General features: G+C 45.1%; 3 protein-coding genes across 4 annotated transcripts; 2 read left to right on the forward strand and 1 right to left on the reverse strand.

Annotated features, from left to right (window-relative positions):
• Positions 1-845: 845 nt before the first annotated feature.
• On the forward strand, positions 846-7,859 carry metap2a (methionyl aminopeptidase 2a). 2 transcript variants are annotated; one of them, XM_077004706.1, is made up of 11 exons: positions 846-1,084; positions 1,723-1,827; positions 1,998-2,063; positions 2,392-2,494; positions 3,018-3,179; positions 3,374-3,555; positions 3,719-3,813; positions 5,764-5,860; positions 6,055-6,158; positions 6,618-6,733; positions 6,827-7,859. In XM_077004706.1, exons 1-11 carry the CDS (start codon positions 889-891, stop codon positions 7,077-7,079), a joined length of 1,479 nt encoding a protein of 492 aa, XP_076860821.1. In that variant the 5' UTR covers positions 846-888; the 3' UTR covers positions 7,080-7,859. The 2 variants fall into 2 exon arrangements, with proteins under 2 accessions (XP_076860821.1, XP_076860822.1); XM_077004707.1 differs by having other exon boundaries at positions 846-1,024.
• A 1,344-nt stretch (positions 7,860-9,203) lies between these two features.
• On the reverse strand, positions 9,204-14,696 carry usp44 (ubiquitin specific peptidase 44). Its single transcript, XM_077004705.1, has 8 exons — positions 14,579-14,696; positions 13,587-13,840; positions 12,094-13,089; positions 11,568-11,825; positions 11,280-11,475; positions 10,965-11,073; positions 10,667-10,878; positions 9,204-10,279 (listed from the first exon to the last, which is right to left on the reverse strand). The coding sequence occupies exons 2-8, from the start codon at positions 13,761-13,763 to the stop codon at positions 10,149-10,151; spliced, it is 2,079 nt and encodes a 692-aa protein (XP_076860820.1). The 5' UTR covers positions 13,764-13,840; positions 14,579-14,696; the 3' UTR covers positions 9,204-10,148.
• A 942-nt stretch (positions 14,697-15,638) lies between these two features.
• Positions 15,639-22,853, forward strand: depdc4 (DEP domain containing 4). Its single transcript, XM_077004708.1, has 9 exons — positions 15,639-16,441; positions 16,941-17,358; positions 17,447-17,598; positions 19,536-19,725; positions 19,819-20,054; positions 20,305-20,447; positions 21,291-21,416; positions 21,559-21,637; positions 21,723-22,853. Exons 1-9 carry the CDS (start codon positions 16,360-16,362, stop codon positions 21,920-21,922), a joined length of 1,626 nt encoding a protein of 541 aa, XP_076860823.1. The 5' UTR covers positions 15,639-16,359; the 3' UTR covers positions 21,923-22,853.
• The last annotated feature ends 11 nt before the right edge of the window (positions 22,854-22,864 follow it).

Here is a 22,864-nt window from a genome sequence, read left to right on the forward strand (position 1 = left end):
TGTCTATGATTCGCCATGATCAAGTTGGAGTGAGTGAGTGAGAGTGGATGAGTGCACATACATACATACGTACGTTTGTTTGTATTTCTCACTCTGCACCCACTAAGCATTTTCTGACGCTTATATTTTTCCTGCACTTCAAATAGCAAACCCAAAATCATTTATGAAATAATAAAGCTACCAAATTCATCTTGGTGTTTTGCACTTATACGCAGGTCAGTCGGGGGCATTATGATGGGGGCATTATGATTGGGGGTGTTCGCTTGTGCTCCTCTTCACCCTCCGAGCTCACATCTCACTCACTGACCTGATGCTCTGCAGTAAAGGCTGGATCTAGCAGTAAATAAATAATCAAAACTATTCTGCAAAACTACTGTTCTGCATAATCGGATATAACGGTTCGGGCGAACTGGACTATGCGCCCTACTTACTTTGGGTGATGGCCAGTATCTCTGATGGCTCCCAGCCAGAATCACAGCGCGTCTGTCCCCACACAGCTGACTTCTGTGCGCGGAAACCAGCGCAATGCTGCCACCTGGAGGACATCTTGGGCAGGCTCGTGTTCTCTAAGCTGCAAATCTTTGGCCAAAGCGGTTTAGGCTAAAATGTACGTCATTATTATTAATTGTACCCACATTATTGGATTTCTCAAAAAATTAAGATAATTGATTTTGATGTTTATTGAATTATCGTAACTCCCTCTGCAAAAGGTAAGATAGGGAGTGAGTCTCCTGCCCGTCGACCTTATGGCCAAGTGAGTTTGTAGTGGTCCTTAATTTTATGCTCAGATTGGGCATCATCATCATCATCATCATCATCAGCTGATCCGGCAAGTTTCTCTCCGTCCTCCCACAATGCACCGCGTCCCGTACCCCAGCGGCTGCGGTCATGGAGGAACCGGGGAGCGCGCGCTTACCGGCGGAGCCAGACGAGGTTTTCGTGAACGGACACGAGCGAGGGGAGTCCGACGCCGCCAAGAAGAAGAAGAAAAAGAAGAAGAAGAACAAGCCCGCCGCCGCCGCACGTGAGTGCCGTAGTCGCCGCGCGCGTGAGAACAGTAGTGGAGCAGCGCGAGCCGTGCGAGGTCGGTGCACGCGCCGGTGCAGGTAGCGCTGCACACTTGAGCGCCTGCAGGTTTGACACTTCAACACACGTGCAGCGATGCTGTCATATACAGTGTTGCAAAGGACGCGTGGGTATTTTTAATATTCAAATAGCTTATATTAAATGTATATCAATGTATCATATCTACGAAATCTTTAGACTAGACTACTTGGAGAAATTCAGGAACAATTTGATAATAGTTTGCTGATTTTTTAAAAACCAATTTGTTAGCTCCAAGTAGGTTACAAATGTGTGTATTCCAATCCCAAAACACGTAGGGTTTAACATCGTTCTTAAATTTTAGTTTATAAATGTTTAAGTCTTGGGCTGAGTGTTTAAAATCCCATTAGGGTTGCTGTGTTCTCTGTGTCGCATTTTCAAGGTTATATGGTGATCAATCCAATCTTTGATAACTTTTCTGTCTTTATATGGTATAGAGCTTTCTGGAGCATTTAAACTGCCAACAATTAGTCAGTAGCCTTCACGTAGGCGCTCGTTGGCACGCCAAGGATTATTTTCCGAGGAGCGCAGGTCCGGATGCACCTGGCACACTTAGCACTTACTTTGCTTGTAGGCTCGTTCACCTGTGTGTGTGTGTGTGTGCGTTTGACTTTGCAGCAGGACAAGCTGAACTGGGGGAGGATGGAGAAGGAGATGTGAGAAAGCCATTGGAGCAGCAGCAGGTCCAGGAGGAGAGAGAGCGGGAGGAAGATGGAGAAGAAGGTGCTCCACCCAAAAGCTCTCGGCACTCGGTGTCCTCATTCAAACCTATTCTAATTCCATTCAACGCATCCAGTTTTCTGAACATAAAGAGTACACCGTGTTTCTGAATTCATCCCGGTCTTCGTGGTGCGCTCATGCGTAAAAACTCTTATGTGTTCCCTTTGTCGCAGACGGGGATGAAGGAGAGAACTCGGCAGGGAAAAAGAGGAAGAAGAAGGCAAAAAAGAAGAGGGGCAGTGAGTTCTTTTCCTTTTGACCCCGTCTTTCGCGCGGTGACCGGCTCTCGCTGTTGCCCCGGGGCCGGGCCCTGCTGTGAGCACTCGCGATCATGTCACGCCTGGTGGCCCAGGGCACCAAACAAGCTCTGTGCCAGGCTGCTGCACTCCTGGAGACGTCCTGCAGTGTGCATTCTCTCTCTCTCTCTTTTCTTATCCCCCCCTTCATTTCGGTTCTGATGCCACATTCACATTGTTTTGTTGTACTGCATAATCAAATGGCTTTCATGGCTTTTTGCTGCACTTTCATTAATAGTCTTGTGTCACTGGCGTCGCTGTGTGTCTCCAGCTAAACTGCAGACGGATCCTCCCTCCGTGCCGGTCTCTGAACTGTACCCCAATGGAGTGTTTCCAGTAGGACAGGAGTGTGAATACCCTCCCTCACAGGATGGGTAAGAGACTGCTTTTCTTTTAAATGCTGTCCCATCAATCTCTTCCCAGACCTCTCCTCTCTCCTAGTCGTTTTCCCCTCTCCTCTCCTCTCGTTCTCTCCTTCGCTTCTCCCCACTCAGATCTCCTCATTTACTCTCCGTTCTCGGCTCCTCCCGTTACCTCCTCAGCTCACACCGTCCTTTTGGGAGTTTTGCTCTACCTCGGATTACCCTGCGCTCTGTGTAATATTAGATCACTTTGCTGAGACAACCAGCACAGGGGAGACTCACCTTCTCACGCTGTTGAAGGTAGTAGTCTCTACTGTAAGCAGCGTGGACAGGGTGGGAGTGGGCTCTCGCTGTTATCTCCTGCGTGAACACCAGCGCAACGTGCCCTCTTCAGTACAGGCTGTGAACGATATGACCTTCTCACTTCGCTTCAAAGCGTCACCATATCAAGATCGGTTTGTGCTTTTTGGCTGGGGGGAAAAAAAGTTTGCGTCTAGCCCTACAAGTCTCTGGGAGTGTGTGTGTGTGTGTGTAGGCGGAGTGCAGCCTGGCGGATGAGCAATGAAGAGAAGCGCGTGCTGGATATGGCGAGCGAGGAGATGTGGAGCGACTTTCGCCAGGCGGCTGAGGCACACCGTCAAGTGCGGCAGTACGTCACGAGCTGGATCGAGCCGGGCTTCACCATGACAGAGATCTGGTGAGGGCCTTTGTCTACTGTTAACTCGCCCCTGGACAGCCCACACGATGAAAAAAAATTTTTCCACACCCCATTCAAAAGGCTCTCAACATTCACAACCAAACACGACAATTAAATGCTGTGAATATTTGTGTGTGTAGTGCTTATAGTTCTAACGTGTCTCTCATATTCTCTCGCTCACTTTCGCCCCCTAGTGAGCGTCTGGAGGAGTGCAGTAGGAAGTTGATAAAGGAGGATGGGCTTAATGCAGGTTTAGCCTTTCCCACTGGCTGCTCTCTGAATAATTGTGCCGCTCACTACACGCCCAATGCGGGCGACTCCACGGTGTTGCAGTATGATGATGTGTGCAAGATCGACTTTGGCACACACATAAATGGTACAATCACATATGTATACTTTCATATCACCCTATCAACCATGCAAACACACATTCAGTGCTCTTTAAAGGGAAAAATGTGTTCTGTGCATCCATTCAGAAATGCACACACACACACAATTAGTCTATTCTACATAATAAAATTCATTTTATTTGTGTTTAGGAAGGATCATTGACTGTGCCTTCACAGTCACCTTTAACCCAAAGTACGACCGTCTAATTGAGGCTGTAAGAGACGCCACTAACACGGGAATCAAGGTGTGTTTGTGTGTGTGTGTGTGTGAGAGAGAGAGAGGGCATTTGGACGAGTGTTTTTGTGTGGTTCGGATCCATGTTCTGCTCAGTTTGTGGCTATATGTCTCATTTAGCAGTAGGGCTTCCCTTATTGTGGGTACGGTGGGTTTAATTTGCACAGGAAATCACACACCATACTGATCAATAAACCATGGAGCTTTGTGGTTTCGAGTAAGTATCTGGCCGGGATAAAAGCACATTGGCTCGTATGGTTTCACGAAGCCTGCGTCACTCCTGACCAGAGGTGGGGACTCGAGTCACATGACTTGGACTCGAGTCAGACTCGAGTCATTAATATTAAGACTTTTGACTTGACTTGAAAAAATATTCAGAGACTTAGACTTGACTTGGACTTTTACACCAATAACTTGGGACTTGAATTGGACTTGAACCTGTTTACTTGCAAAGACTTGATTTTTTTTTACCCCAAATCTAAATTTTAAAACGCATATTAATATTTATAAAGTGCGCCCCATTAATTTCATTTCCGTCCTTCTGACGCAGACCAGTCCTCTGCTTTTCCACACTCTGTACGTGTGTGTGTGTGCATGAGCTGCAGCACAACCAATCAAATGGGGGGTTGGCGAACGTAAATTTTTACCGGGCGGGGTGTAAAATGGACACAAATTAAGTATTATATCGCGATCGATCGATCGCCAGTGGTTGGTGCCAGAGCGAACTAGTAACTCATTGAATCATAGATGTGGATCAGAGGTAAATAAACTAGATTTTTTTCCGGCGTGAGAAATCGGATGTGTGGCGTGAGAGCGTGTGAAGACGGTCAAATGCGTGTGTCTCACGCTCAATGCGTGAGAGTTGGCAACCCTGGGTTCTGTATCTGAACTCGGGGAAGAGAGCCTCTCTCTGTCACCATCATAATATCCAGTTCTATCTCAGCATGGATTGTGTATTTGAAGACATCTACGTCGAGAAAAAAATATATTGACAAAAGTGGAGCGAGTTTTCCGCTATGGGGACATCATTCATCGTGCACAAATGACATACAGACTTTTGGCCAGCAAATGCAATGCAGAATAGTTTACTGAAATGTCTAAAGTTGCAGATTCCTGTTAATTGTTCAGTTCTTATATTTGTTTGTCTTGTGTCACTCACACATGTTCTCCAAGAAACCAGATAAGAGAAGAGAGGGAAAATGCTGTTATGGTTCTTTGTATTGTACTGTGAAAATATCAGCACTTTTTATTTGAACATGGAGTTCTACTTATGACTTTTTCACATAATATTTATTTCTGGAAAATTGTAGTTTAAAGTATGAATATTTTTGCAGCTAATTTTAATTTTTTTTTATACTTCGTGTTTTCAGTTGCACATGTTTTATCAAGATTTGAGGAGAATACAGATTTTAAAAAGATAATGTCTATTATTTACATTTAAAATATACCTGCAACATTGGTAAAAAAAAAAAAGACTCGAAAGGACTTGAAATTCCAAGTTTCAGACTTGGGACTTGACTTGACTGTTGCCTGTCTTGACTCGAGACTTGACTTGACTTGAGTGTCTTTGCTTGAGACTTGACTCGGGACTTGAGGTATAAAGACTTGGACTTACTTGAGTCTTGCAAAACACTGACTTGGTCCCACCTCTGCTCCTGACCCCCGGCTAGACTTTCTCTCGCAGGCCAGTACAGTCACTTGACAGACGAGCCCAAATGAGTTCACCAAGTCTACCGCATGTTAATGTTTCCATTGGACTGCGTTCCACCACAGCCAGGTCACTGCCTTGTTCTAACCCAAAGTGATTTACCTGGGTTAAGTCAGGCGTGAGGCAGGGAACCGGTCAGAACTGTGCTGTACGGTTGGGTGTTGACCGTACGCCCGGAGAGCAGATGGTAAAGTGATCGGTCCAGCTATTTAAAACTGCTGCATGCGTTAGCGTTGCCTTTTCTCCCGGCAGTGTGCTGGTGTAGACGTGCGCCTCTGCGACGTTGGGGAATCCATACAGGAAGTGATGGAGTCATATGAGGTGGAGTTGGATGGCAAAACATACCAAGGTAGAGACAGACTCATCTAGGGAACTACATTCAGAGTCCCAAATGCAAAACACTTGCTCTGCAGACTCATGCAAAAAAGAGAGGAGGGGGGGGGGGTGGTTCACCAAGTGTTGATTAATAACATTGGTTTGACACTGATCGTTCACCTGAACTGAGGCAGTTCGTTTTGGTTTGTCCGCCTGCCTGCGTTCCAGTTAAGCCAGTTCGTAATCTAAACGGACACTCCATTGGCCAGTACCGGATCCATGGAGGCAAAACGGTGCCCATCGTAAAGGGTGGAGAGGCCACTAGGATGGAGGTAGGCCCACCCTTTCCTCCACCTACCACAACGTTCAAACTAAAGTCCTCCGGGCTGCAGTTCTCAGGTGTGAGCCCGTCTAGGTTCTGTAGAAATGTAACGTACAGTCACTCTTGTGCTTGATCTGTTCCCACTAATCCCCCCCCCCCCCCCAAGTCTTCCTAGGTGTGTGTTTGTGTTGGGTAGTTGGGTGTGAGCTTGCTCCTGTTTAGCAGATTGAGATTTTTGGACTATTTTTGAACTGCAGCGCTAAGCCAAATCTGTTCTTTACAGGCATTCTGCTGTTTCTGCTGCATATAGTAAAACCTGCATGCCAGCTTTAACTGTAGTTAATACATAAAACTCTGATCAAGAGATCATGGAGGATGGTATCAAGGTATGGAGGACTGACTAGTATCAGGGTTTCTCAAGATTCCACAGATGAAAGTTTGGAGTGTGTGTGTGTGTCCGTCCGTCCAGGAGGGCGAGGTGTATGCTATCGAGACGTTTGGGAGCACCGGAAAGGGAGTGGTACATGACGACATGGACTGTTCTCATTACATGAAGAATTTTGATGTAGGACACGTCCCAATCAGGTAGGACTGAGCTGTACGTGTAAGTGCACGAGCGTAACGAGAGCCCCACGTGTGCCGGCTGAAGCGTGACCGAGTCGCGTCTGACCCCTCCAGGCTGCCGAGAGCCAAGCACCTGCTCAACGTCGTGAACGAGAACTTCGGCACGCTGGCGTTCTGCCGTCGCTGGCTCGACCGCCTGGGTGAGAGCAAGTACCTGATGGCCCTGAAGAACCTGTGTGACCTGGGCATCATCGACCCCTACCCCCCACTCTGTGACATCAAGGGCTCCTACACGGCGCAGTTCGAGCACACCATCCTCCTCAGGCCCACGTGCAAGGAGGTGGTGAGCCGCGGGGACGACTACTGACGACCTGCCGGGACGCGTCGGGCGAGAGCACGAGGAAAGTCCCAGACTCGCACGCTCCGAACGAGATACACGCTTACACAAAACACGCACACAGAGAAGTAGAAACTACCTTAAAACCTCCTGGCCCTTCGGCAGTGAGCGCTGGACCCCTGCTGTTGTATAAAACAACGCTTCCGGGTTTCGCCACCGCCGCGTGCTTCCGCATAAAAGTTGCACGAACTCTTTAACCTCCGCGGCACGATGGGCCGCCTCTCCCTGGCGGCCCTGGCCTGCCTTGCCTTGTTTCCCCGAGACCGCTTCGAACGCGTTAACGGCTGAAGCGGTCTTAATGGTGCGCGGACTTCTGGAAACCAGGCCCAGATTCATTTATTTTTACCCAAATGAGGTGAAAAGTGAAATAGACTTGTACAGTCGATGTATCTCCGTACCCGTATTGGGAGACATCATGGCTTCCCTGCGTTCACACCTCTGGCTCACAAAGGGCTTCACGATTAACCGATTTGTTGGAGCAGTGTGACGAAGCAGGAGAAAGAGAGGAGATCGGGAGAGTTTGATGTCCATAGGAGTGAGGCCGAGAATCACTGCTTCTATTTATTTAAACTTATGCCAAGCAAAAAGAGCATTATATTTTAATAGAAACTTTAACTCTATAATAAATAAAGAGAAAACCAGTACGGCTGTTTAGTTTCACCCAGCACAAGGATGTCTGCAAAGGAGAAAAAAAAAAAAACACTATGCACTCTGCTTTGAGATTTGTACATCTCTTTAACTGCTGCCTTGTAGCGTCCATGTTGCATTTGAAACTGTGTGTATTAAATATCATCCTTGATTTACTAGATTTAGCCATGTTTTCATTCTGTTCTTCCTTTCATTAGCCTCCAGAATTTCAGTCATCTGCAAACATCCTGAAGAGCTACCCATGGTGTGTTTGATGGGTTAGTGCTCATCAATCAACGATGTAACAGACTTTTATAGCACTCCGCTTTTATAGTCTCAGTCTAACACTTTCCCATGTTAAGTCATTTTGAAACCAGCCTAAAAAACGCACACTTTGAACCGTCATTTCAACACACCGTTAAATCAGCCCAACGTTGCATCTTTTCGGACTGCTGTTCGTGCTGTGATGGAGGGAAACTCGGACCGAGCCAAGCGCCCTCGTCAGCACGCCCGGTTGGTGAAGCACTGCTCCATTAAAGACTCTGAAATTTTCTTTTCTCCATGGTACATCAGTTTTATTGATGTAGATGTAGGCTGCTGATTGACTTATGTATTTGTAGATAGAAAATATTATGGATGGTGCTTTAAACTATGCTGTATTGAATTTTGAAATCAAGGAAGCAATCTTAAAGTAGATCTAGTACAAATGGGTGGAAAAAATGTTTTACCGACAACAGTCTCTGCTGTCATTTAGTTGATTTGCTTTTAATTACAGGAATTTCAAATCTATAGAAATTACATTAGTTTGTATGCAAATGTCCTCTCCTGTTCGCTCAAGGTAAACACAGAAGTTTGCTGTCGCAATCAACAAGCTTTCCGCTACATAGGCATGCATGATTGTATAATTACACTAGCAGCGTGAAAAGATGCTTAAAGCCACCATACCGATATCAGTATGTAATAGATTTGGAAATGACATGTTTAGTTACATGTTGACGCAGTGATTTAATTGTTCCAAGTGAGCTTGTGGCTGGTGATAGTAGTATGCCTTTTACCATTAATCCCATAAGGATATATTGTTAACGTATAAAGCACAGCTGCCCAGTCTGTTTTCACTTGAAGATTTCCTCCCTATATATGTTCAATGCAATAAATGTAAAATATCTGCAGATGCAGACATGGAAACATCGATCATTGGCTCTTATTTCCTTTCCTTACTGTGAGTGTCTCAGAGGCTTGCTTAGTCTAGGCCAGACTGAACGTCTGCCCTTTGATTCTGTTCCAAGACCCATTTTGTTTTGTCTCTTAGCACAAGGATTTATAGTGCTGAACGAAGCACTATAGCTCCTTTTATTATTGAAGGGGGTAAATCAAGGGGGTAAATGCAGTAAATCTAGTGTTGTCTTTGAAGGTTTGTGTTGCACAAAAGCTGAAAAAATATTAAAAGTAAGGCAAAAGACACACTGCAACTGGCAGGAGAAAGCCATTTTTTTCTAGAAAAATGCAAAAATATTCTCCTTTTATTGAGGTAAATTTCTCTATAAATTGAGGTAACAATTTGCATAGTTTTACACCTATACCTGCTGGCGTGAAACAAGATGGCGGGACAGGGAGCACAGGATGGACAGAGGCGGTGCCGGTCACAAACGGGGACACGTGATGACCAATCGGCTACGCGCACGAGCCCGCCCGCCCGCACTCACCCACACCCACGTACAGGTGGACACTACACATACAGCATACATTTTGCATCAATGCTGGTGAAGAACTAAATTTCTTTTTTTTCCTTTCTCTAAATCACTTTTTTAAAAAAATAATTAAAAAAAATCTTGTTCACCCAAGTATTGAGCATATAAGTACATTCTGAGCAGTCTTTAAAATAAAAAAAGAGAGAAGCAGAAGTTCTGAATGGTTTGAATTGTTCCGAGTGCTCAAAAGGAGCTGATAACTCTAGAACAGCCTTAATAAACTGGTCTAAGAATGGCAGGGCACTTTGAGATAGGCGATCTTGTCAGCCACCACACCCTATGAGATCACAGTTATTGGCCAATATGTCCCTTTGTGCAGAGGGCAAAGGTTCGTCCTACACTTTGGTTTATAGGCGGTATTCGGCACCTACCCTTGTGGGGACCAAAACCTTCAGCACACGTTTGGTCTCCCCTACGCACAGATACAAAGTTGTAATAACGCCGGCTCAAACTGAGATCTTATCACTTTCTTGCGTACGCATACACACAATCACTGCAAGAGTGCCTGCTGCCAGAAATCTGTGTAAGGCATAAGAGTGTGAACTCCAGAACTGCTGCTGGGTACAAGAACACAGACATGCACACGAAGACTAACTCAAAACCATATTTAACATAATGTACAATACAACGTCTTTGTGGTGGCAAACTGGCTGCTTAGCAGGGGTCAGAGGTCGCTGGCCTTGCCTTTATCCTGAGAGTTTCTCTGGGTGTAGAAGAGAATATAGGCCTGTGCCTTACACACTTCCTCTACTGCACACACACTCAGCTTTGAGTCATTACAGTGCACCCAGAATCCTGAGAGAGAGGGAGAGAAAGAAAAATCATAAGGACTAGAAAATAACCGTCAACCAAATGTCACACTATTACCGGTCTAAATTTTGGATTACATGTTAATTAGCCACTACACAATATGTCAAAACATCGACATTATTCCAATAGTCTTCAACAAATGTTAATATTGCTTAGGAAGCGTCTCGACAAGCTGTTAACGGAATAACATTTCGCCCCAGATGGAGGTTTTTTAAAACTGAGCCTTTTTACAGTTGAACATTTCAGGATTTTGTTGCTTAATCTGGTATGTTGTATGAACCTCTGGAGACAGGGTAACAGCTGCTTGTAATCGTTTTTTTAAATGTGTGTCTACTAGTGATGTGAAGGATCAAGACAGAGACGATGTCCCACCTCCTTCTGTGTTGTAACAGAAAGCAGTATAATGGCCAGAGCCAAAGCCCTTCCCATGATGCATCACAACAGCAGAGAGCTGGTAGAGGAAGTGTTGGGGGCGTGCCGACGTGTTGGAGGCGGAGTCTTTGCAGCAGTACGGCTCCATGTTCAGCTCCTGTTCGAACTCAACGTGGACACCGATCTTCTCCCTGTGGTTACGACCAGACCACCTACCCCCGCACAAGAAAATACATCAGAACACACCGTCCACCGTCCTGCAGACCGTGTCCCCGTTTGTGCTTCATGCGTGACAGACCTGAAGCGTTTGAGGTGAAGTCGCAAAACATGAGGCAGTTTGTAGACCATCAGTTGTTTCTGAGCTTCGGTCAGAACCACTTGCTTTGAGAAGAAGCGTCGTCGTTTATCTGAGGGCGCATACCCACGTTAAAAGTGCACGTGCCTCATTCCTCCCTCGAGTGTGTTATTACTAAACATTACAGCAAAGTACTAGTCTACAGTGCAAGCTCAGCTAGTGCCTAAAGTTCACCTACAACCATTCAATTTATGCTTCTAGATTTTCACCAGATTTGGAAGTTCGTAGATTGAATGAAATTATACAGAAGCTACTCACTGTTGCAGTGGTCACAGGCGTAAATAGCTCCTTCTAAAGCTTCCGTCTCTGTAAACTTGGCCAGCATCTCCGTCAATCCACACGCAACCTGTGCGGCGTCCTTACTATTGCTGTGGTAACGCTCGGGAAACTCCAACGACAGATCCCAGAACGGCTCCACCGTGTTGGAACGATGATCGCATGCCAAACACCTCACCTGGGGGAGTTCGTCATTAGACGCACGGTTACGTTTGCGTACGCGTGCCGTAGGCTAGGCCTGCGCGTGTAACGTCGGTGCTTCTCCCTCACCTGGCTCAGTAGCTGGCCGTGAAAGATGGTGTTGACCACGCTGAGCACTTGCTTGATGAGCCGCCTCTGATTGGCCGGCACGGTGGCGGGCGTCAGCGTCCCCGTGCGCTCCAGCTCGTGCTGGACTTTGTCCAGGAGCTCGCAGAGGAATTCCTGAGCGTCCTGCTGCGCGTAGCCCCGAAACGCCGGGATCAGCTGCCAGACGGAGTGAAGCATGGCGAAAGGAGACACCAGAGCCCACTTCCCTGACCACATCACCTACACACACACACACACACACACACACACACACGGAGTTTAGGCTACACGACATGATGTAGGACATGTGATAACATTTTGTTATCCTTTTGCAAACCTTGCAACCTTTTTGGTTCGTTTGCTTTTTTAAAGGGTGCTGGATAAATAGAGCTTATTATTATGCTATTATTACACAATAACATTTAATTTCAGATACATTTTAAATAGAAACAACGCAACAGTTGGTGCAATGTTGAGGGATGTGTGAAATCGCACAAGTGTCGTCTACCTGAAACAAAGTGTGTAATTCGTGACAGAGGGAGATGTGTTTGGAGCTGGGCTCCTTGGGCTGGATGAGCTCCATACTCCTGGAACGTGAGGCCCCTCCGCTGAGTCCTGACCCCACACCCGACGCTTTGGGCTGGATGGTGTGTTGACTGGAGAGCCCTAGTTTATGGCTGACGGCGGAGGCTAGCAGCTCGAGGGCTTGGTTCAGATCAAGTCTCAAAAAACACTCCCTGAACACGTGCAAGTGACTCAAGACTTGCAATATGGAGTTCATGTAGCACGTGTTGCCGAGGTTTCGCAAGCCCGTCACGCCGGGCGTTACCGTGGGACGCCTCTTGATGGGGGAGTCGCCTGTTTTAGGAGGCGGGGCCCGCGCCAACTTGGCCTTACTTGGAGGGCGGGGCCTCTGCCGACGCGTTCTGGTTTTAGAAGTCCGTGGGGCGGGGGGCTGGGCAGGCTTGCGCCTGGCGGGCGCGTCGCCGGCGGCCGCGAGGGAGGCGGCGGCCGCGGCTTTCTGGCTCCGCCTCCGGATGCGGTTGCTCTTCCTGGGCGGGACGCCGTCCAGGTCGCCGCGGTGCTGCCGCTTCAGCTTGCGCCTCCGCTCGCGCGCCTCCCTCTTCCTCTCCTCCTCTTCCTCCTGCCGGCGCTCCTCCTCCAGGCGCCGCCTCCCGCGCTCCGTCTGCCCGAACCAGGCGCGGAACGCGCGTCCGATCAGGGCCCGGCGCCGGTGCCACAGCGCCGTGAACATGCGGTCCTCGTCCCGCAGCTGCAGCTCCTGCGTGTTGCCGTGAGCCGGCTGGTCCAGCAGGGCGGCGGCAGAGCGCAGGGTGCGGCCGCTCCGCGTGGTCACTTCATAGCGCTGGCTCTTGATGGCACTCAGGGTGCTGCGCAGTAGCTTGAGGTCGCCGGTGGCGTTGTCGTTCAGCACGTAGTCGTCGCACAGGTAGCAGAACACGTACAGCTCATTCACCTCCATGGCCAGAGGGTGGCGCTGCTCCTGTTGGGCAATCAACAAATACATCGCTCCATTACGAACCAGGCAGACGTAAACTTTAAGAATACAAGTCTAACTAAGAAAATGGTCCATTATGATTGAATTGAATAAACTTTATTGATCCTATGAGTGAGAAATTCAAGAGAGCGCCGCCATTCACAGATTGGGGGAGAAACATAGATAGCATAGCAACAAGTAAGACTACATTTATATTATTAAGTTACAGAGCAAAAAGAATAGTCCGGTGTTACCCAGTCCAGTTTTCTGTGTATCTGATGGTCCACATTATTGTGGTCACACACTTCCCCCTAGCTATCCACAAACCTAAATCAAATAACCAAGAACACTGAATAATGGGATCAGGCAAAAACAGAGTCAGAGCCCACAAGGTCGGGAAACACTAGAATAGCCTGGAAACAGAAGAAGGGGACAACCCAACTTCAATAAGCTACTCTGATGCAAGCAGACGCAGAGCAACACCGCAAAGCACGCACTTGTACCTGAAAGTGTCGGAGCGCGTGCTCCTCTATGTAGCGGCCGCAGGCCACGTGCGAACAGCTGAGGCATGCCCACACGGACTCGGTGGTGTTACAGTCCACGCAGTGCCACTTCTGCGGGTTCAGGATGGAGTGGTCCCGCGCGAGCCTCAAGCGGCCTACGTGCTTACACCTGTCCATTACAGTCACGCCCACTTCACATCACCATGGTGAAGGCAGCCCGTGGTACAACCACCTCCTCCCAAGGCATGGCTAATCTGAGGATGCAGGAAATTAGGCATGAGCACAAAAACACAAAGGCATAAGCAATGTCTTTAAAAACAATTTAACGAATGGCCCTTGAATATTCTGACCTCACCAAGATATTCAACAACTGAAAAGCCTATTCACATTATCACAAAATTAAGTACTAGAAACAACAGGACTTTTATTTTGTATTATTGCTTGATTCGTGTGCAATATTACTACCATACCACATCAATTGCAATGTCTTTGTACTCTGTTCACAAAGATTTGGCTATCATGCATTAGTTAAACGTGTCAACAGTTAGCACAGCGTGCTAACGTTGTGACTTTGAGCTGAGGCTAACACACGTTAGCCGGCTAAGCTAACCAACTGTAGAGTGTGCTCAACTAGTCAAACTAGCTCACTGAGTGAAAACGGACTGTGTGGCGTTGATGGGGGCGATATAAAAGGACATATAAGGTCACGAACATCCTAAAATGTATATTAATTATAATAATTAAAGTAAAGTAATAATTCAGCCTCTACGGGGGGACCCAGTACACAATAGTAAAACTACTGCTGCAATAATCAATCACACCGCTTAACTCCTAGCTTAGCTAGCTACCCTAGTTTGGTTTGTGAGGCTTTGGCTGAAGGCCGAGGTGAAGATACACACTCGTAGTTCGATAGTTCTCAGACAACAGGTGATATTGGACACATTAACGTTTTGACTGGCGGGGTTTTTTGGACTTGACTTCGCTGTACATACCTGCTTTTCTACCAGCGGCACCTCATACATCAGACGCAACCGCAGCCGCCATCTTGTCCCAGCTACAGTTGTCGCGTGGTTGTTCGGAGCAACGTCAGAGGCTCGTGCGAACTTCGATTGTGACGACAGAGCCGTCGCCATCTTTGAGGCAATATAAAAGTCTTGCCTTTAGAATGAATAGGAATTATAAACATAAATATATAAACATAAATACTATTTATGAATAAATGGGTTACATTTAAAACATTTTTATTTGAGATTGTTACAAAATTGGAGTATTTTAAAAGAGCAACTGTGATTGTTCTCTTGGTAATGCATTCAAAGGGATCCGTTTTGTGTTTGTAAACAAAGCTTCTTTGCCTGCCCAATTACTTCATCCCCAGCGACCTCTAGTCCAAACCTATAAGAAAACTTGTAGAGCAGAGACCATGGTAGGCATGATGCAATAAATAAGCTGGTTAATGTTGTTGAAAATGTAAGCAACATTGCTTAACCAGTATGTAGGCATATTTATTTAAAAATATATATGTATTTAAATTTTTATCCATGATTCAGAGCATTCCCTGTATAAATCATTAATAAATGTTTTGTAAACATGGGAGAATTCAGACTGTAGGCTGAGTAAATTATTAATTCATAGTGCTTTTGTTGGGTATCTCAGCTGATCTAAATCATACATTATGGAAATGCCAAAAGACAGGAAAATTCTGGATTGATATATTAAAAATGTTCTTAGATATATCATGCTTGTCCTTAGAGTCAGAACATCTTACTTCTTTATTTAGTATACAGCCAAGAACAGTACTGAATAGAGAGAACTCCAGTGTGCTATGTGACCTCTTTTTTGAAAGATTATGATGAACAGGATGCTGCTTGCTGGTGAACACCAAATCAAACTTTGGCTCAGTTGCCACATAAACTGACCCATACCCATCATTGCTTAGTTACTTAAATAAACAGCTAATTGTTTTTCTAGTATTGTTAAACTATCTTTTCATTTGAGGACGGACGGGCAGGAATCTAACTAATCTAATTAAACATGTAGTCTGTTCATGCTGTTCTCTTCTGTATATTCACATGTAGTGTGGTAATGTCACACACACAGACACTATGTAGGCTAGATAATTTATATATAACTTTGTTTCAAATTCATTTAGCTATAGTGAATAGTTAGCTATTAGTTCTACGAGGTGTTATTAAACTTCAAGTCAAAATGTGCCTGTGTGTGTGCAAAATGTGCGGCTCATCAAGTCAAAATGTGGCAAAGATATTACGCGAACAATAAGGGTATCTATTTTTTTTGAGAGTGTATGTTGCACCAAGGTCTTACAGGACTGTACAGCTTTACTAAGTGTATCGATACTGACCAGTCAAACTAAACCGAAGCATAACTATTGACTTTTTAAGCGTAAAGCGCAACACAAGTAAATAAAAACTCCAAACTTTATTGCTATTTATATTTATGTGGATTCAAAAAAGAAAACTTCCTTAGGCAGCAAAATCACTTTTAGGCGGAGCTTGAATCCAAACGTGTGATTGGCAGAGAACGACAGCTTCCTCCAATCAGCGATTAGCCAACCAAGCAGTAGAAATTCCATGATTGGATGATGTAGGAAACGTTTGACAGTTTCGCCGCCTTATTATCTGTCTTCCTACATCTGATCTCAGACCAGAATGTAAAGTTCTCTTATCCGTTATCTGTCTTCCTACATCTGATCTCAGACCAGAATGTGAAGTTCTCTTACCCGTTACCCCGTCACCCTCCAACGTCCTGGTTTGTAATGATGGCGGTGGATTTGACTCCGAGATTTAGAAGGCTGAACAGTCAAACAAGGAGTTTTAATGAAAATAGAAACTCAAAAGGTAGTCCGTTTCAACGTACATACACATTCTTAACCAGTTATAACGCATTCGAATATACAAGCTTAATTTTTACGAGAGTTAGCTCATTCTAGCATTATAACTAAGTCATTACACACTCGCAGCTAACATGCTAGACTGCTAGCTTCTCGTTGGCACACCAGAGATTGAGCTAGTTCTGTGATCTCAGGGCTGTAAAACTAACCTAGATTACCTCATCAAGTAGCTATTTCAATAACCAGTGCACCCCCATAGCTAGTAACACAACCAGAAATGGCTTATTTCATAGTCTGTAAGTACAGTGTCTATAAATACACAATTATATATATATATATATATATATATATATATATATATATATATATATATATATATATATATATATATATATATATATAGTTTCCATGGATTGCGTTTACTAGCCTGCATTCTCACTGACTGTGGCATAAGGTACTTACTGTGTCCTGAATTATGTGGTATGTTCCCCTTACCCCTATTTCAGGTATTTCAGGACCATTCAGGGCGACGCAACTATGGTGTAACATTATCGAGGCCTTACAGATGCAGGTGGAGGTCAAGCATCACCGTCGTCACTTACACGTACACAGAGACTGCTTCACTGGCTCTGATGCTGTTGACGTGGTTCTGAGCCACCTTATGCAGAACATCTACTTCTCCGCTAGTGAAGTGTCTCGCCTCAAGGCTACCAGACTTTGTCAGGCCCTGATGGACGCACGAGTGTTCGAGCCTGTGGGCACGAGGCTCTTTCGGTGGGAGAAAGAGATGACCTTTGAGGACTCCGGCTGCAGCCTCTACCGCTTCCTGGATGGAGATGCGCTTCCGGGATCAGCCAGGCGTTGCGGAGAGGTGGAGAACGTCACGCATATGAAGAAAAATGGGAAGACAAAGAAGTGCTGCAGGTCAGAAAATAGCACAATAACATTATACAGTATTGTAGAATAGAAAATTGTAGCATTTCTGACTTTCTGACTGCATGTATAATTGAAGGTGTGATGAAGTAAGGACCATTTCGAACCCGGTGGCACTTGGATCTTCAGACAGAAGGGTGGAGAGAATACTGAAGACCATCAACCTCCAACCGTCCATACCATCTGGTCTGAACTATGCGGGCACATCTGCTAATTACCTCTCAAAGAAAGGTGAGACAGGAGCTTTTGAAACTCATCTGCAGTTAAGATTAAGGGTGAAATATTTGGAATCACTTAAAAGCATTAACGCTTTAGTGCATTTCAATTATAAATTCATTAATAAAAATGAATATGTAAATAATATATAATATCATATAATACATATTGTATATAGTCCTCATGCACTCATGTCTGGTACCAAAGGTGGAGGTTTCAGGATGCAGCACTTTTCACTGCTTATAGGATTTTGCTCTTTCAAGTTTTTTAATTCGTTGGAATATGTGGGAACCACTCCTCCTTCTTGAGTCCGAGTTATACATGTGCCGTACATGTGCACAGGTCGGCGTGGACCGGGCACGAAAATGACGGCAGCACGTGTGCGTTTATACTAACACTTTCATCACTGCAGTATTGTCTGACACTGCAGGTGGCAGTGCAAATACATTAAAATGAATGAAGGACATGATGCACCTGCCTGCAATTAGTGTTGAGTTACAAAGTCCGAGAGGTGCATGACCATGCAAAGCAGCACCGTGCAGGGCCAACGTGCATGACATTGAGTGCCGTAATTGTGTAATTAGTGGTATATACGCCCTCACGGCAGGGGTAGTCTGTCAAGTATAAACCTAGCAAAAATCCATGCAGTAATGTCTTACTACAACCTTTCTGTTAATTGTCTAAATTCTCTTAATTTCTTCTTTTTCTCACTGGATTTTTATATATCTTCCTTTGCCTGTTTCTATCATTTAGGACTATGTTGTTTTATACATCTTATCACTATCACAATATATTCTTACTTCGCCAATAAATGTTTAAGTGTCTGGTTGTGGAGTCCCCACAGGATCTTAGCACTGTTGTTTCCCACCATGGTTCCTCCCATTTGGACTTGGAGCAGGGTCCAGTCTATGTTCTTGCCCCCACTTGTATCTTGCAGCCTGTAACTGGGTGCTGCACTGTGACACAGGCTCCTTTGCACAGTCAGCACCTTGTATCTGTGTAGATCCACCCCTGATTCGATTGACCAAGTGCTCAGTGCAGCCATGATCGATCTTGTGCTGTCATGATTCATGATTAGTGTCTGTGTGCCGTCCTTGAGTCCAGCCTTTCCCACCGTTGGCAAGCTTGTGTTAATCAGCAACCTTTGCTGGTGGCACATTACATGGAGGTGGTCATTCACCTCCTTTGCTTCCATGGTGTCCACCATCTCTCCGAGACTCCCTCGTCTGCTTATCCTCGGAGGCAATTGCTTGAATGCCTTCGTGGATGTTTTGTGTCTCACCCTGGATAGTGGATTTTAATTTATTGGCACCTTGCCTTCTGTCTGGCTTTTTACCTCATGAAGGCATTTATAGTCTTATTGACTATATACAGGGCTAGGCATTCACGTATTCATGTGTGGTATTGAGTTGTCTGCATTCTTACAGTTGATCCCGGCAGTGCTGAAGTCGGCCTGTCTGTTCTAGGAACCCTGCAGGACAGTTGTTGGGTGCACTAAGCCTCTGGTGTTATTAACAGTCCCCTTTCTGAGTCCCACTCCTGAGGACAGCTTCCATGTTGTCGACAGGCAGGTTATAGTTCTGAAGCCTGTTGGTGTCCTTCATGACTGACATTGTCCTACATTTTGGTACACAGCAGTTAACAACTGCTACTCTTGCTCTGCAGGTCAGCCACCGTTCGCGGAGCTCTTTGTTTCTTTAGCCAGTAGGCACGGGTGATGTCAGGGCAGGTGCGGCACTCTATTTCATGTTTGTGACTTACTCTTGGACATTTACTGTTGTAGTGTAATGGTGACCAGTTACATATATATGAAGACAATTCCAGGACGTAATTGCAGTGTACTGCAGTGTAGAGGTAAAACTTTAGATTTAGAGTGCCACACTGGTATATTTGGTGAAACATCTTTTATGTTTATGTATACGTATTGGTGAATATCTGATGTTTTTTGCCAGTGGTGCAGGAAGTTTGGAAACACCAAACACTTCTGCAGCTGTTGCAACTAGTGGAGCTGCCTGTGCTGGACTGCTTTCTGAACACGCTCTCAAAACCCGAGGCCCTCCGCGTGCTTCCTAACCATGACAGCCTGGTCATCTCCAATACCTGCGTGGATCGGGAGGAGTCTCGGGTCCTCAGCTTGCCAAAGTAAGTGTCCATAGGTGCCTAACGCATTCCTAAACTGTTAGCTCTCGTTCCTTTTTTCTTTTTTTGATTTTTTTGTTTTGATGATTTGTATAGACTGGACTCATGGCTGATGGCAGCTGCAGACTGTCTGGAACTGTTCCCCGATCAGTTGATAGTGGCGATAGAAGAACAATTCTTGCTGGAGAGTGCTCTTGAGGGCGAGGAGAGGCTGGGAGTCCAGAAGAGACTGCTGTTTGACACCATTGCTAAGTACTACGGCAGTCAGGAGAGAGTGCCCCTTCTGGCTGGATGTTATAGGGACATCCATTCAGGCATCCTTAAGCTCTTAGGTAAAAGTGGTTTAGTGGATTAAAATAAATATTTAGTAATCAGTGTTCTTTCAGTGCGTTCTTGGGCATTATATTTCTATTGTCTAAATATTGATACACTTATATAGCAAAAATATTACTGCCAATTTGCCAAAAAAGTCCAACATACCAATATAGTACAAGTTTGTATGAATCATCTTTGTTTTTGACTCTTTGTACAGTTTTTATATATTGGCGTCTGCCCTTGTGTGCATGTTTGTGCGTGTGTCAGACAGTGGTAGGGCTGATCCTGCTCTCAGAGCGTCTCAGCTGTGCCTGCGTCTGTTGGATGCGAGATCCAGAGATGAGCTGCGCAGACTCCTGGCGTTCATGGCTGAAGCTGCAGACGCCAAGGCCTTCAGACTACACAAACAGGCATCGACCACAACCCACAACCTATATACACTCACCGTCCACTTTATTAGGTAGATCTTGCTAGTACCGGGTTGGACCCCCTTTTGTCTTCAGAACTGCCTTAGTCCTTCCTGACATAGATTCAACAAGGTACTGGAAACATTCCTCAGAGAATCTGGTCCATATTGACATGATAACATCACACAGTTGCTGCAGATTTGTCGGCTGCACATCCATGATGTGAATCTCCCGTTCCACCACATCCCAAAGGTGCTCTATTGGACTGAGATCTGGTGACTGTGGAGGCCATTCGATTTCAGTGAACTCATTGTCGTGTTCAAGAAACCAGTGTGAGATAATTAGGCCGTTATGACATGGCGCGTTATCCTGCTGGAAGTAGCCACCAGAAGATGGGTACACTGTGGTCATAAAGGGATGGACATGGTCAGCAACAATACTCAGGTTGTGGCGTTGATACGATGCTAAGTTGGCACTAATGGGCCCAAAGTATGCTAGGAAAATATCTCCCACACCATTAGTTGTGTCAAAATCCCAGTAGATCAGCAGTTTCTAAAATACCAGATCAGCCTGTCTGGCACCAACAATCATGCCACATTAAAGTCACTTAAATCACCTTTCTTCCCCATTCTGATGCTCGGGTTGGTCTTGCCCATGTCTAAATGCATTGAGTTGCTGCCATGATTCGACATTTGTGTTAATGAGCAGTTGGAGAGGTGTACCTAATAAAGTGGCCAGTGAGTGTATATTACCTACATAAACACATAAACATATATATATATGAATGAACAAGGATGCTGGCAAAAGTTGATGCCTGTTTTTTTTTTATATATATATTTTAATTAGGCAGAGAACAGGGCTTTGGTTAGCAGGATGTTTCTAAAGGCTGTGCTTCCGAGCAAAAATGTGGCCCGTGCCCAGTGTGAGCAACTATTACTGTTTCTCATGGACAACCATTTGCATCTGTTCAAGGTACTGTCCCTCAATCCCGAACAACTCATGGCTTGCCAAAGATGTACTTTAATTTAAGCTTGCATTGCTTGTCCTAATATATAAATGAACGTATGGTTGCCTGGTATGTTATTTCTCCTTTGCTTTGACCCAATGAAACCAGACACCAGTGTCCCTGATCAACGTAGTGAGGAAGACACTGCAAACTTTACAACAAGGGAGGGACCTGGATCATACAGCACGTATGCTTGCGTAGGCTACATAGTGCATGATAGCGTTCTCCTCCCACACCCACGCTAACACGTATCCCTCTTTGTCGCCTTGCAGTGTTCGTATTCTGTCAGCAGGTGTCGCTGCAGCAGTATGAGGAGCAGCAGGAGAAGACCACCTTGGATAGCCTAAAGCAACTCATTGAACACATAACCCTCAGCAATGACCTCTCTGACAGAAAGAGGAGGAAACTTCTCAAGGAGTTCAGGAAGCATCACCCAGCCGTCTTCCTCCAGCATTTTCCCTCCACATTCTAGAGAGGAACACCGACACGCTCTGTGCTTTCTCCATTAGATGGAGGGGTTTTATATTATTGTTGCTTTGGTACTTTAGGTCGGATTGTCACAAAAGGAGTGAAATGTTTAGAGGAACACCCTGAACCCTAAGTTGCTGTATTTTGTTTTTTTATTTTGGGGGAGGGGTGGGGAGGGGGGGGGGGGTCCTCATGACACTGAATTTAACACAGGTATTTTTTAGCCATCACTTTTACTCCAGAAATGCACTGCTGAAGTAGTTTAGATCCAATGAATACAGCTGTTCTCATTCAAAGTGTTTTTTTTTTTGGTTGTTTGTTTTTACAAGTTAGGCTATGTTGCCTTTTTCACTGGATATGACTACTGTATGTTTTTGTAGCACTTGCACAGATGAGAACTTGACAGGATGTGGATGGACACATATGGATGTGCTTAGTTTTTCTTCTGTCATTATTATAGTTGATTCTGTGTTAATTAGTCTTGCATATACTGAATGTAAGAAGTTTAATTTAGATGTTAAATTAATTATTTGTTCTGGTATTATAGAAATAGTTTATAACAATTTTTTGTAACAATATGTCGGTTGTGAATTGTAGCAATGTACACTGTTTAAAATCACAATTATTTTAATACTGAAAAAATTAGGTTCTATAAATATACTGGATTAATGATAATAATTAGAAATTCCTGAATTACTTGAGTGCTTATAGAGAGGTACTGAACGGGTTAGGTGGGAAAAAATCAGAAATCTCACTGCACCATATTGGTGATGCTGAATGTTTCTCCAATCTCATATTGTTTAATCTCAAAGAAGCACGTTAAGTTCTAATAGCTAAAACTTTATAAACTAGTATTGTCTCTTTTTTGTAGCAGTCCTGTATTTGTTCATAATTTTTTGCTGACGTTATGTAATTAAATTCGATGTTTGGGTAAAGTATCGTTTTG

This window comes from Brachyhypopomus gauderio, chromosome 5 (genome assembly GCF_052324685.1).
Source record: "Brachyhypopomus gauderio isolate BG-103 chromosome 5, BGAUD_0.2, whole genome shotgun sequence".
NCBI classification, from domain to species: domain Eukaryota; kingdom Metazoa; phylum Chordata; class Actinopteri; order Gymnotiformes; family Hypopomidae; genus Brachyhypopomus; species Brachyhypopomus gauderio.

Excerpts from the sequence above, each read along its gene's own strand:
- metap2a (XM_077004706.1), top strand. The coding sequence starts at position 889 with ATGGAGGAACCGGGGAGCGCGCGCTTACCGGCGGAGCCAGACGAGGTT. Across the intron at positions 3,814-5,763 it reads CCACTAACACGGGAATCAAG|TGTGCTGGTGTAGACGTGCG; the intron begins GTGTGTTTGTGT and ends TTCTCCCGGCAG. Across the intron at positions 6,159-6,617 it reads GAGAGGCCACTAGGATGGAG|GAGGGCGAGGTGTATGCTAT; the intron begins GTAGGCCCACCC and ends CCGTCCGTCCAG.
- usp44 (XM_077004705.1), bottom strand. The coding sequence starts at position 13,763 with ATGGACAGGTGTAAGCACGTAGGCCGCTTGAGGCTCGCGCGGGACCAC. Across the intron at positions 11,074-11,279 it reads CGCCTGTGACCACTGCAACA|ATAAACGACGACGCTTCTTC; the intron begins GTGAGTAGCTTC and ends ATGCGCCCTCAG. Across the intron at positions 10,879-10,964 it reads CTTCACCTCAAACGCTTCAG|GTGGTCTGGTCGTAACCACA; the intron begins GTCTGTCACGCA and ends GTGCGGGGGTAG.
- depdc4 (XM_077004708.1), top strand. The coding sequence starts at position 16,360 with ATGATGGCGGTGGATTTGACTCCGAGATTTAGAAGGCTGAACAGTCAA. Across the intron at positions 17,599-19,535 it reads TAATTACCTCTCAAAGAAAG|TGGTGCAGGAAGTTTGGAAA; the intron begins GTGAGACAGGAG and ends GTTTTTTGCCAG. Across the intron at positions 21,638-21,722 it reads GGACCTGGATCATACAGCAC|TGTTCGTATTCTGTCAGCAG; the intron begins GTATGCTTGCGT and ends GTCGCCTTGCAG.